The sequence below is a fragment of the Myotis davidii genome, unplaced genomic scaffold, assembly GCF_000327345.1.
Source record: "Myotis davidii unplaced genomic scaffold, ASM32734v1 scaffold61, whole genome shotgun sequence".
NCBI lineage: Eukaryota > Metazoa > Chordata > Mammalia > Chiroptera > Vespertilionidae > Myotis > Myotis davidii.
The window spans coordinates 1,409,034-1,421,608 of record NW_006291729.1 but is presented as its reverse complement, the minus strand read 5'-3'; the positions used below and the strand labels follow the sequence as shown (position 1 = coordinate 1,421,608).

General features: G+C 46.8%; 1 protein-coding gene across 1 annotated transcript in view; it reads left to right on the top strand.

Moving 5' to 3' along the window:
- Window positions 1-12,575, top strand: part of NOL10 (nucleolar protein 10) — an 80,970-nt gene that overhangs the window by 62,485 nt on the left and 5,910 nt on the right. Inside the window, exons 14-19 of the mRNA XM_006765174.2 lie at window positions 2,455-2,581; window positions 4,148-4,227; window positions 4,414-4,512; window positions 5,447-5,536; window positions 10,689-10,862; window positions 11,103-11,350. Coding sequence (XP_006765237.1) covers window positions 2,455-2,581; window positions 4,148-4,227; window positions 4,414-4,512; window positions 5,447-5,536; window positions 10,689-10,862; window positions 11,103-11,350 — 818 coding nt within the window. The remainder of the gene's footprint in view (window positions 1-2,454; window positions 2,582-4,147; window positions 4,228-4,413; window positions 4,513-5,446; window positions 5,537-10,688; window positions 10,863-11,102; window positions 11,351-12,575) is intronic.

Sequence of the window (12,575 nt, the reverse complement as noted above, 5' to 3'; positions counted from 1 at the left end):
CGCAGGAGTTCGCCCCTCACTGGCTGCGCGGCCACTGCTGGGGCACCTTCATGGGAGACCTTGAGAAAGCTCTTCTGTGGACAGGCCTGAGGTTTGATGCCACTGAAAGCCGCAGTCCCAGCCTTGTTATGGTTGTTCTGATGTGCTTTTTCCCCTGAAAAGGAGCGAGGGAAACGTGGCTAATAAAACCAGCCATTAAATTCCATTCTGTTTTTGATGGAAATATTTCCTCCTATAAAACGTAACGACCATGACTGATTGCAGAGGTTGTTTACCATAACCAGACTGGCCCCGAGAGGCAGCTTAGAGCAGGTCCATGGAATCCAGATAGCTGATCAAAGGCCTGTGTGGAACATCATGGAAAAGGACCGTGCGAGTACGTTCAGATGTGGTCCGCTGTTTTGACTTTCAGCCCGTGTTTATGACTGAGTTAAGGTTCGAAGGTGAAACCCTTGATGGTGAGGTTTTTAGTAACCGGTGCCTGCGCGCACGGGAGGCAGGAGAGGTCTCACCTCACCGAAAAGTGTCCTGGGACCGAATAGTGTTACAGTGAGGTATTGGAATGTTTTTATCCGAATACGGACAACTAGACCATTGAAACAATTGTCTTAGTGCCTTATTCACATGAAATTCATGAGTGCATGTTTTATGTATGAACAGATTGGTTTAAGAAATATTTATTGGTAGGCAGTGTTGTAGGTACTGGAATTCATCATTTAAAACAGATGAAGTTCCTGCTCTCCAAAGAGGCCGTGTCTTGGGTCTCACACTCTGGAGAAGTGGTACCGGTGTACTTCTTCCTGCCTGAGAGGAGAGATTGCTGTCTGAGGTCGGACACCAGGTGTGGGGAGCTTCGCCTGGGAGACCGGCTGATGGCCGCCGGCACCCTGTGGCTGGGGTCCTAAGCCCGCCCTCTCAGACGGGCCGTGGTTTTCCCAGCTTGCTCATGTGTTCATTCCGTCTGAAGTCCTTTCAGATGTTCCAACTGGCCCTGTTTCCTGCAGCCCTCCCCGTCTTCCCTGTGCACCCTGCAAGCTCAGTGCATTGCTTGGAATGACTGAGTGTGTCTGCTCGTGTGCCAGTGCGCGCGTCTGTGCTCGGCCAGGCTCGACGCTGCTGCAGGAGGCCCTGGGCAGTGGCGGGTCTCAGTGCTCTCGTGCCTCATGCGGGCTAGGATTTGGCGTCGTACTTGTTGACTACAACTACTGTCCTAAAGTTACTTTAAATCTGAGCAATTTCTTTAGAAAGTGTTATACATTGAATTATTTTTAAAAGATGCTTTACATTTCTTGAAGGCTAGTTTTCTAGGATTAGAGTCAAACCACTTGGTGTATGTAATCTTCTGTTTTTAAAAACTGTACAGATTGTGCTAACATGAAACTTCTCGATGGGACCCCTGTGCTCGCTAAGAGTTGTTTTTCGTGTTCACAGGCCCATCGCCGGTAGCTGTAGGGCGGGCCACGCTTTCCAATCAGGAACAGTAACATGGCTGTATCCAATGCCTCTTATTGCAGGGGGCATTCAGGGCCTTTTCTCTGTTATAACTCTTCCTCCCGCCTTCCTTCTCACACGGTTTATGCTGGAACGAATCGTTTCTGTTAGGATTTCTGTGTTCTCTGTGTAACTGATCCTGTCAGAATTCACAGGCAGGCAGGCGGTGGAGGTTCCATAGTGTCAGGCCAGTGTTCTCTCCTGAGCACCCATTTCAGAGAGGATTTCAGCAGCACGGCCCCCACGGGGCCAGTTTCCTCTGGGGGCAGCCTCCTCCGTGGGGCGTCTGCGTCAGAGCCCGAAAGTAAAAAGCAGCCAGCAGTTTAGGGGTCACAAACTGAAGTGCCACTCAACCTGTTCATTAATTGGGTGTAAATTCTGCTCAGCCCTTTGTTCCTCGCCTTTCCCTGGGACGAACTCATGGATCCTGGCGTTGCCATTTAGGTTCATTCTGAAGAATTTTCTGTACAGAATTTTAATTTTAAATGAATTAAGTGAAGTGGACCATATAAGAGCAGATATAAATATCAAGTAATTAATTGAAACCCCTGAAAAAAAAGGTAATTTTCATTTTAGACTTGTTTTTCGTGACTGGCAAACTTAAAAAATCTGGTATACGCAGAGTACTCTTGTAGATTCCAGCATTGTTTTGAATGAATGAGGTGACAAGTGAATGGATGACTTTTATTGTAAGTGCCTGAGTTATTATATTTCCATAGCTCTGATGTAAGAATATTCATGAATATCTTCGTATCCCAACCTAAGTGAGATTTCCCCTTTACAAGCCTGGATCCTTCCTGCTTCCAGTCCCTCCCCTGGTGGACTTGCTGACTGCATGTCGCAGTTGTGTTCAGTCCTTCTGGTGGAACAGGGTTGGGAAGTTACGTTTGAGGAAGCTGTTGTAAAGCACTGACCCGCAGGGGACTGGGCAAGTTCGTTTGCTGACCTTTTCGTCACTGGCAGGTGTTGGGTCCCGCGCCCCGGTGGTGTTCCTTCCTAGACAACTTGACAGAGGAGTTGGAAGAGAATCCAGAAAGCACGGTGTACGATGACTACAAGTTCGTCACCAAGAAAGACCTGGAGAATTTAGGTAAGAAAAGAAATTAGGATAAACTGGCTATAGCTGACTTCGGAACAAGGAGAGGTACAACTGCAGTTGAATGTTAAAACCCTGCAATAAACAGATTAATAGAGTCTCTTAAACTTCATTTTTATCCCATATCTCACAGCACAGTTACTCTAGGCAGAATCTTTTCTACCAAGTACCATCAGAATAGTACTTTACGTTGTGTCCTTCTGTAAGGAAATCTTCATCTCTTCAGCTTCCACGGAAAACGGGAGCAGCCGTGCTTCCCGCGCAGTGTGAGCGAGCTGCTGCGGAGGCGATCCACCCAGACACGCCGCAGGGCCCTCCCCTGCCTCTCCCCAGCCGGGTGTTAGCTCACCTCTGATCAGATAGGGGCCTCGCGCAGATACCTTAGAAACCCTGGGGCAAGAGGATAAAGGGAGAAAGGAGACATTTCCCCCCAAAACTTCCAGGGAGTCATAATTAAAAGGAAAAAAACTGATAGTTGGAGTTTAGGTACATTTAAAAATTTTTATATGTTAAAAAAATATATATTTTATATTGAAAGTCCAACTGTAGATTGCACAGTCATTGCATCAAGTAGGAAAATGGATTTATCTCTTATTTTTTATTCCTTTGTTTCATTGGTTTTTTTTCTAATGCCTCATGCAAATTTACAAGAAAATAATTAACTAATAGCTCTTTAAATTGTAATGTTTAAAAAGAAAAGTTGTATTCAGCCTTTTTAAAAGAGACTCAGGAGTGAAATGGGGTGAAGTCGGAGCTTCCTGCAGACGTGTCTCCGTATAATTCTCACCGTGGACTGATGTCATACCCACCCACATGCTTAGCTCGGACAATAGAAGTCTCCTAACTGTCATGCTTAGTACTTTTGGCTGCTTTTTCAGTTTCTTTACTGAGTTTATTTTGGGTGAGGAGGGTAGTTAAAAAGGTTGAGATATATTTTGTTAAAATGTCATTGTACTGTCCATTTTTAAAACTGTACAAGTAGATAGTTAGCAAAATAAGTTCTAGAAATAATTTCATGTACATTATTAATATAGTTTAATATTAAATAAGCCATTGGTTATCATTTTTCAAAAGATTTTACCATCATATATAAAACCTTTTCAATAATTTATATTAAAAGTACAAGTAAGGCTTTCTAAGTAACTTGCCTTTTTTCTTAAGATTAGTCACATTAAATACTTACAAGTGCTGAGTTTTCCCAGCTCTGGCCTTTACCAGATCCTATAACATGGTATTTTCCAAAATGTGCTCCGTGGAATACTATGTCTGCAGGAAGCGCTGGGCGGGGAGCACTGTGGCCACGGTCACGCGGTTGGAGACAGACTGACATGGGCCCACATCCCACCTCTCCTGTGACGTGGCCAGTGTCCTTAACCTCATACGCCTTGGTTTCATCATCCATAAAGGGGCAATAATAATGGTACCTCCCTTCGGGTACTTGGTGACTGAGGCGGACAGTGCCTGAGAAGTACTCAGCGTGTCTGAACATACAAAGTGAATGTGAATTACTATTGTAAGAGCTTCCCTAAGGACCTGCCCTCTTCTGTTAACTTTCCCCAGGGCTCACGCATCTCATTGGATCACCTTTTCTCCGGGCATATATGCATGGATTTTTCATGGACATAAGACTCTATCACAAGGTAAATACAGAAGTGCAGTTACTGTAGGTGACTAATGAGCAATCTATAAACATTTCTTCTCTACTGATTTATATTTTCATAAAACATACTTACGATTTATCAGAAATCTGTTCTCTGACATATAGTTATGATGAATATGAAACATGTTGCTAAATACAATTCTTTAATTTTTTTTACTTTGAAAAGGTGAAATTGATGGTAAATCCATTCGCTTATGAAGAATATAGGAAAGATAAGATCCGACAGAAGATAGAAGAAACACGGGCACAGAGGGTCCAATTAAAGGTAAGATTGTGCTCACCATTGAATTTGCCAGAGAAAAATACTTAATTTTCATGTTATTGTTCCAAAGAAGTCCGTCATCCATTTCTGAGTTTTTCCATCTTTTGCTAATTTTTTTGGTATTATATTTTATTTATCATGAGGGTTTTATCATTATGGACTCTGTGGCAGTGGTATCGTGGGAAATAATGCCAGGGGGACTGGTGTCGCCCTAAGAAAATCGACAGCTTTCCAGTGGCTGCTCAGAGTCTGGAGGGCGGGGCCTTGCTCACCTCCACTTCTTCCGACAGTAGGCTGCACTCAGGCTAGCTGTGTGGATCACAGGAAGTAGGCATTAGACCCCATCAGGGTCCCGACAGCAGTCAGACCACTCTAGTAATGTTAGCAGAGAGAACTTGATGTAACAAAGTTAACCAGGGAGTGGAGAACTGAAAAGACAGGAACACTGGGATTGAGAAGAGAAGCCGTGGCTTTAGGAGGAGTTCCCATGGAGCTCAGGCTCAGGGCTGGGCAGCAGACCTCTGAGGAGGGCGGCCGCTGGGGCTCAGGGCCTCAGGGAGGATGAGGATGCTCCTGGGATCCCCTGTCCCCAACCACCTGGTGCTGCCATGAAAAATGTCTTTGTGTGATGCCAACCCAGCAACAAGCAGACGGGGACGAGCAAGCCGCCCCTCCTGCCCCCAGGTCCCTGGCTGCCCCTCTTGGTGAAGGCATCCCCCACATGTACAGTCATTTCTGCTTAAAAGCACACACACTCCTTCAGTGCAGAAGACGCTTCTTCCCTTTCCCAGCTGCTTGTTCAGTGTGTGTCTGAGAGTGAAGAGTGAGGCGCATGGCAAGGAGAGGCTGGGAGGGCGAGTGCTTTTGTTCGGTGTTGCTTGAGCCTTCAAAGCTGAAATGTAGGTATTTGAACACAGCTTGTCTTTTCCTCTACTAGAAATTGCCAAAAGTTAACAAAGAGCTGGCACTTAAATTAATCGAGGAGGAAGAGGAGAAGCAAAAATCTACGTGGAAAAAGAAAGTTAAGGTAAGCTTTCATAAGGCAGAGACAATATTGATAAATTGCTCCTACATTTTCTTGATAGTAACGTTTTTTTATTTTTATTTTTTACTTTAAAAATACACTTAGTTTTTTTCCCCACCTTATGAGATAGTATATACTTAGTTGGGACATTTGTAAAATAGAAAAGAATATAAGGGAGTCACCTATATAACTCCCCCTGGAGGGAAGCAGCATTAATATTTTAGTGAATTTCTTTCCTGTCTTCTCTTAAAATTATAAACCATACTAGCAAGACACTCTTGTATATATAAAATATTTATCCTGTTTTCTTAAAATAACACAAATAGCTTCCCATTTTATTAAAATTACTTTGTAAATATTTTTGAGAGCTTTTATTCTACTAGAGGCCTGTTGTACGAAAAGATTCGTGCAATAGGCCTTCCCTTCCCCTGGCTGCCGGCACCGGTTTTCCTCCAGCACCTGGGACCCAGGCCTTTGCTCCGGCCGGAGCCGCCTTCAGTCTTCACTCCGCTGCTTCACATCGTATGCAAATTAACCACCATCTTTGTTGGAGGTTAATTTGCATATCGTACTGATTAGCCAATGGGAGGCATAGCAAAGGTATGGTCAATTACCCTGTTTGTCTATTATTAGATAGGATGTTGTGGATGAATTCTAATCTTTTTAAAATATATTTTTTTTTATTGACTTCAGAGAGGAAGGGAGAAGGGAGAGAGAGAGAAACATCAGTGATGAGAGAGATCATTGATTGGCTGCCTCCTGTACACCCCACACTGGGGATCAAGTCTGCAACCTGGGCATATGCCTTGACCAGCAATCAAACCATGACCTCCTGGTTCGTAGGTTGACGCTCAACCACTGAGCCATGCCAGCTGGGCTATAATTAGTCATTTTATTGTTAATTGTTTTTTTGCACTAGCTAGATTTATTTATAATTGCAGAAGTAACCAATTTTTACTTAGAATTGGCATATAGGCGTGTGCATGCTTAACATTTAACTGTGTGAAAATAGACAAAGATCAGTCAGAAAATTGGGTGCTTTCTTTAGCTGGTATTGTTAAGATAGGGGGCGGGGGCTTTTCTGATTTTGCAGCTGCCTGAAGACTTCCTCCCCAGCGCTCTTTTCTCATCTGCTTAGCCAGGCGGGCAGGCACCCAAGCATGGTTAGTGCTAAGAGCTGAGAAGGTCGCTTCCTTCTCAGGAGCCTGCGGGACCTGAATCTGGGTGAATGGCCTGATCCATGCAACTTTGGGCAACTGTGTTGAGCGCTCAGGTTTTTGTTGGCGTGTTTATTCTTTCTCTGTTCTCTATGTAGTTTTTAACAAGTCAGTGATCGGAAACATGCAGAGGGATCGGTGGGAAAAATCATGACTGCCTGTGCTTTTAAATTTTTTTTGTCAAAATATGAATCGGATCATCCTGTAAGCAGCACCGGGCTGTGTACTGTTTCCCCTGCGAGTGTGAGGAAGAACTTAGGAATTCTTACCTTCACAAACAGCTGTTTCTCTCCAGCCGCTGGACGCTGGAGCTGTCTCTGTAGCTGCCGCCTGGCTGAATTCTGCGAGGAAGCGCTGTTTGTAAAATGTGCCCCAGCTTTTTGGTGCCTGTGGACCCAGATCAGGCCCTGTTGTCAGAGTTCAGTTTCTGTTCAGAAGTGTTTAGAGTCTTCCAAAACCCAAGGCTGCTATTAAACACAGTTCGTATGATTTGTTGTTTAATAATGTTATCTAATTAAAATGAAGACTTTAAAAACCATCCCGGAACTAAAGACAGAATCCTTCATTATAATTGTAAAAAATACTTGAAAGAATTGTTAAATCCATCAGCAGTTCATTAGTCTTGCCTTTGAACTCGGCTCTTCAAACTCTCAAGAGCTGCAGCAGCTCTGATAACTCTGATTTGAAAGTCATGAGGTGCAGCTAGGTTCCGCTTTGGCTCCAGCCGGACTTGCGTGGAGTCAGACAGTGAAATCTGTTCCCAAATATTGCTCCCACTAACAACATAAAGTCTAGCGAGATGTTTACCGTCAGTTGATGTTGGACCTGCAGTGGAAAGTGACCCACCACATAGCGTCATCTGGACCCTGTCCAAGCTCAGAGGTGCTAGTGTTAGATCCATTAAAACGAGTTCCTCTGTCCTTGCAGCAGCCGTGTGCTGAGCTCCGGCGCATGCAGGAGCTGAGCAGGCCCGGCACCCAGGACCCATTTGTTCTGTGAGGGTGTGAGGGTTAGGGTATCATTTTCTGCCTGTTGGCCTTTTCTGCCAGCTTTTTGCTGTTGCCAATAGGTCTCTAGGAACGTACTTCTCTTGGGTTCTGCAGCAGCTCAGTCAGGACTGCCAGGCACGACTTCTCTGGGCCAGTGTCTCCTGTGGCCTGGAGACCATGCGAGAGGCGTCCTCACAGCCTTGGCGGTTATTCTGTACCATGAAGAGTTTATATTGAACAGTTCATCTCTCTAGGGGAAAGGTATAATCGTGCATAGGCACTGGTTTGCATCAGATCAGTTCCAACATCCTAAGTATTATTTAAAAATCTTTTTTAGTACCAATTAAAAGTTGTTTTTATAGTAGTACACACATAGTTTAAAAACCTAATATTTCTCCAAGATTTGTTAAGAATGTTGACTACTCCTCTACTTTCTCCTCCCCGCTTATCGCCCCTTCTCTCCCCTCCCCCATTTCCACCTCTCCTGAGATAAACCCTTTTTAGCTGATTGTTTTGTTGTAAAACTCTGTGTCTCTTAGTAGTGCTGCTTCTTGACTGTTAAATGCCAGGCGTTGTCTTCTCTTACCTGCCTCCCGCTAACACCCTCTGCAGCTTTGGGTCAGTGGTGGTGGGCATTTTTGTGGTTGTGACCATGCAGATGTTCTTTGCATCAGGTGGGAGTGCACTTCCTGACCACACTTCCTGCACAGCCCTTGTCTCCCTGGACTTGATAATGGACTTCTTGTTTGTGTTCTCTGTTGTCATCACTACTTAGCCCTCAATTCTTGGCCCATTGTCTCAGTTGCATCTCAAGATATTTATGTGAAGATGAGTAGTTAGATTAATTTTATTTTCCTGACCAGCCTCTTCTACGTCTTTCTGCCCTGCTCCATCTGGCCTGGGCATCCGGGAATCCTGCTCCACCGCCGTCGTCCTGGGGATCCGCTCCCCCCTCCCCGCGGCGGGTGCAGAACTGGGGGCCGGGGAGCCTGAGGGGGGTGGCTTCCAGCCAGACGTGCGTCAGGCAGTCGGGGGTGAAGAGATGTCGCACCTGCAGGTGCCGGACAACAACACATGACCCTCGTTGCTGCTTTTCCTCAGGAAGTTCCTTAGGGTTTTCTCCTCCAAAACAAGAGGAGGCGGGAAAGGGCGCAGGGAAGCCCGGGCTGCCCGCACCACACGCAGGGCTGGCTGCTGGGTGGCCCTTCCAGTCCTGAAACTTGGTGCTCCCACTGGGAAGTTTTCTTGGGGAAAAACCGAAGTGGTTTCTCCCTGCGGTGGCCCGTGGTCGTGTGTTCACACTCAGGGGTGAAGGGTAAAGAGCGGAATGGAGCGTCCAGGCGGTGGCAGGCCCGTCGCCTCTGGGTGGTGGCCTGGCCAAGCTGTTCCAACAAGACAGTGGCCCTTCCAGTCCTGAAACTTGGTGCTCCCACTGGGAAGTTTTCTTGGGGAAAAACCGAAGTGGTTTCTCCCTGCGGTGGCCCGTGGTCGTGTGTTCACACTCAGGGGTGAAGGGTAAAGAGCGGAATGGAGCGTCCAGGCGGTGGCAGGCCCGTCGCCTCTGGGTGGTGGCCTGGCCAAGCTGTTCCAACAAGACACTGTTTAGACCAGGGGTGGGCAAACTTTTTGACTCGAGGGCCACAATGGGTTCTTAAACTGGACCGGAGGGCCGGAACAAAAGCATGGATGGAGTATTTGTGTGCCGCGGGCCGTAGTTTGCCAACGGCTGGTCTAGAGGGTGGCAGGGCGGGTGGCATCCCCTCCCTGCCAACAGCTTCCCCTGCCTGCAGGCTGCCCCCCAGCCCCTCCCTCCCTCCGGAGAAGTCTCTGCTGGGGAGCCCAGGGCCTAGGCCTTCCTCTCTTGCTTCCAGAATCTCCTTTGCTGCCTCTGCATCCTGAAGGGCTGGTTCAGTGGGGAGGGTTTTAGCGAGAGAATGCTTGTGCTGAAACCACCGTCTTTTCTCAGAAGTCTGCATTAATTTCCCGCTGTCATAGCATTGGAATAATTAATTGGTTTTAAATGTCAAACATTCTTCAGATGTGTTACTATGTTGGGAAAAATATTAATGAGCACCCTACTCAGATCTGCAGATCTACTTCTTTGAGGTAGGGCTTAGATATAAACAATACCTACAGATGTTTTCCAAGGTGAATGGCAAGTGTTTGGTGTACATACATGAGTATTTATAGGTGATCACTAGCCAGACACTTGTAAACTCCTGTAGAACATCACCCACTACATCTTATCCTGTGAACACAAGCAGTTAGACACGGGAAAGTCTCTGGGGAAGTATTTTCCCAGCTGGGTCGGAAGAGTTTTCATTTTATAATTGTTCCTCCAACTCCTGCTTGTTACAGGCACAGCAATTTATTTGTTTTAGAGTAAGAAAAAATCTTAATTGTCTAGCACCATGTTCTTTTCAACATGTTTCTGTTTCTAGAAGGGATGGGAATACCGTTTCCCAGGAGCTCAGTTGGAGCAGTGACTCGCCCCCCGCCCCCCGCCCCCCCCCCTCGGGTTCATTCCTGGCTGCTGCCCATGTCCTTCCTCTCCTGGTTTGGGGATGAACTGGAAAGACTCACTAATTTTATTTTTCCTCCTTTTTTTTCTTTCTTTTTTTTCACTATTTTTGATTCAGGATAGTAGCTATACTTAAGCCAGGTTTCAAAAACATAGATTTTCTTGAAAATGTTACTGAAGAAAATTCTTTCTAGTGTATTAAGCATAAACTTAGTCAGAAAGGCTTGTTCTTAGCTCTTATGTGTGATGGCCAAGTAATGCATGTCACCTATGAATCAGTTCTGAAAACTAATTCTAAAAAAATTGCATAAAATTTGGTAAGTTATGCCTTATGCAGCTTATTTATAGTTGAGTGGAACGTTTTATAGCCATCTTTCTGGTCAGGTTTTATTCAGGTTTTAACTTTAAATGTTACGTTCTTTTTACAGAGCCTTCCTAATATTCTCACCGACGATCGGTTTAAAGTTATGTTTGAGAACCCTGACTTCCAAGTAGACGAAGAGAGTGAAGAATTTAGGCTTTTGAATCCACTTGTTTCAAAAATTAGTGAAAAAAGGAAGAAGAAGCTAAGACTCTTAGAGCAGCAAGAACATCCTGACAAGGTACTGACTGTTCACCACGTTGCCCCTGCCCCTGTAGTGTGACGGTCTCTGATCCCAAGGGGCCGAGTGGAGCTGAGGTGTGACGTGTGTGACCTGCAGCTTAGGGGGCATCGTGGTCGTTCCCGGCATTTCCCCGATGCGCGCGCTGTCACGTACTCGATGGGCTAACGCTGTTTAACAGAAATAATGGCCGGTGTTTGGCTGGGGAGAGGAGCTGCTGCTGACTATTTTTATTTTCAGGAAGAGGAGGAAGAGCCGGAAGGAAGACCAAGCGACGCGGAAAGCTCCGAGAGCTCCGATGATGAAAAGGGCTGGGTCGAGGAGGTCAGGAAGCAGCGCCGGCTGCTGCAGCAGGAGGAGAGGGCGAAGCGGCAGGAGCGGCTCAGGGAGGACCAGCAGACGGTCCTCAGGCCCCAGTTCTATGAGATCAGAGCCGGCGAGGAGTTCAGGAGCTTCCGCGATTCTGCCACCAAGCAGAAGCTGATGAAGTGAGTGCACGCCCTCGGGCCGCAGGCCTGCTTTCCCTCCGGGCACGTGGCCCCAGCATGGCATCCCCGGCTTTGGGGTTACCGGAGGGGGGCATCACCGGCCTCGGGGAGCACTGGTCTCATGATGATCCTGTTTCACAACTTCCTGAGGGGCAGTGCGCATGCGGTGAGAGGCAGGGGGAGCCTGCTGCTGGTAAATGTATTCCAGGACGTGTGTCTGCTGCAAAGCCACACTCCTGGGGCCTTGTGTCTCCCCATCGGGGCCCTGAGATCACAGTCTTTTGTGCAGTGGCCACTGAGCTCACATTCCTTGTCTCTTAACAACAAGTTATTGTAAAAAATTAGGGTTTCGATTATGTTGACCCCGTAGGTTGCGTAAGTTGTGTCAAAGCCCCTGTCACATGGAATCCAACACCACAGTCATCAATGTGGTGAAATCTCAGAGAGATTCCCAGTAGCCACTGTGTGCCCAGCACTGGAGAGCCAGGGAGGGTGTGTCAGCTAAAGTGAGGGATCAGGTCTGTCCCACCCTCCCCACGATGTGAATGCTTACGGAGTAAAGTAGCACACGCTTGCTGTAGAAAATAAAGACAAAAACAGAGGCATCAAAGGTCCCCATTTCCCAGAAACCTTCCGTGAGAAAGTGCAGGGAGAAACGGCACCTGAGACCCGCTCGCCATGCGCCAGTCCCGGCTGGAAATGATGACGCCGGAACCGGGGTGGAGAGGAACAGACAAGCCCAGGGGTGGGCTCTTCACCGTCTGAGAGCAAGGAAGATCGCGCACACCCGCACCCTCTTCCGTTCACCGGTTTCATGTCTAAGGAGGAAGGACAGATGTTGAAGTGCCTGGCAGTATAAATAACACAGTGAAAAACAGGCTTACGGCCACAAGTATTAAGTCTTGGTGGGGCTTAGCACAAGTGACTCCATTTGGGGCCGGTTTGTTTGTTTATTATTTTTAATTTGTTTTTGTTGATTTTAGAGAGAGGAAGGGAGAGGGAGAGATAGACACATCAATGATGAGAGAGAATCACTGATCAGCTGCCTCCTGCACACCCCACACTGGGGATCGAGCCCACAACCCTGGCGTGTGTCCTGACTAGGAATTGAACTTTGACCTTCTGGTTCATAGAGCGACACTAAACCACTGAGCCACACTGACCAAGCTAGGCTGCCTTTCAATTCGAGGAACAATTAAGACCTGGCAGGATGGGGCGGGAACTG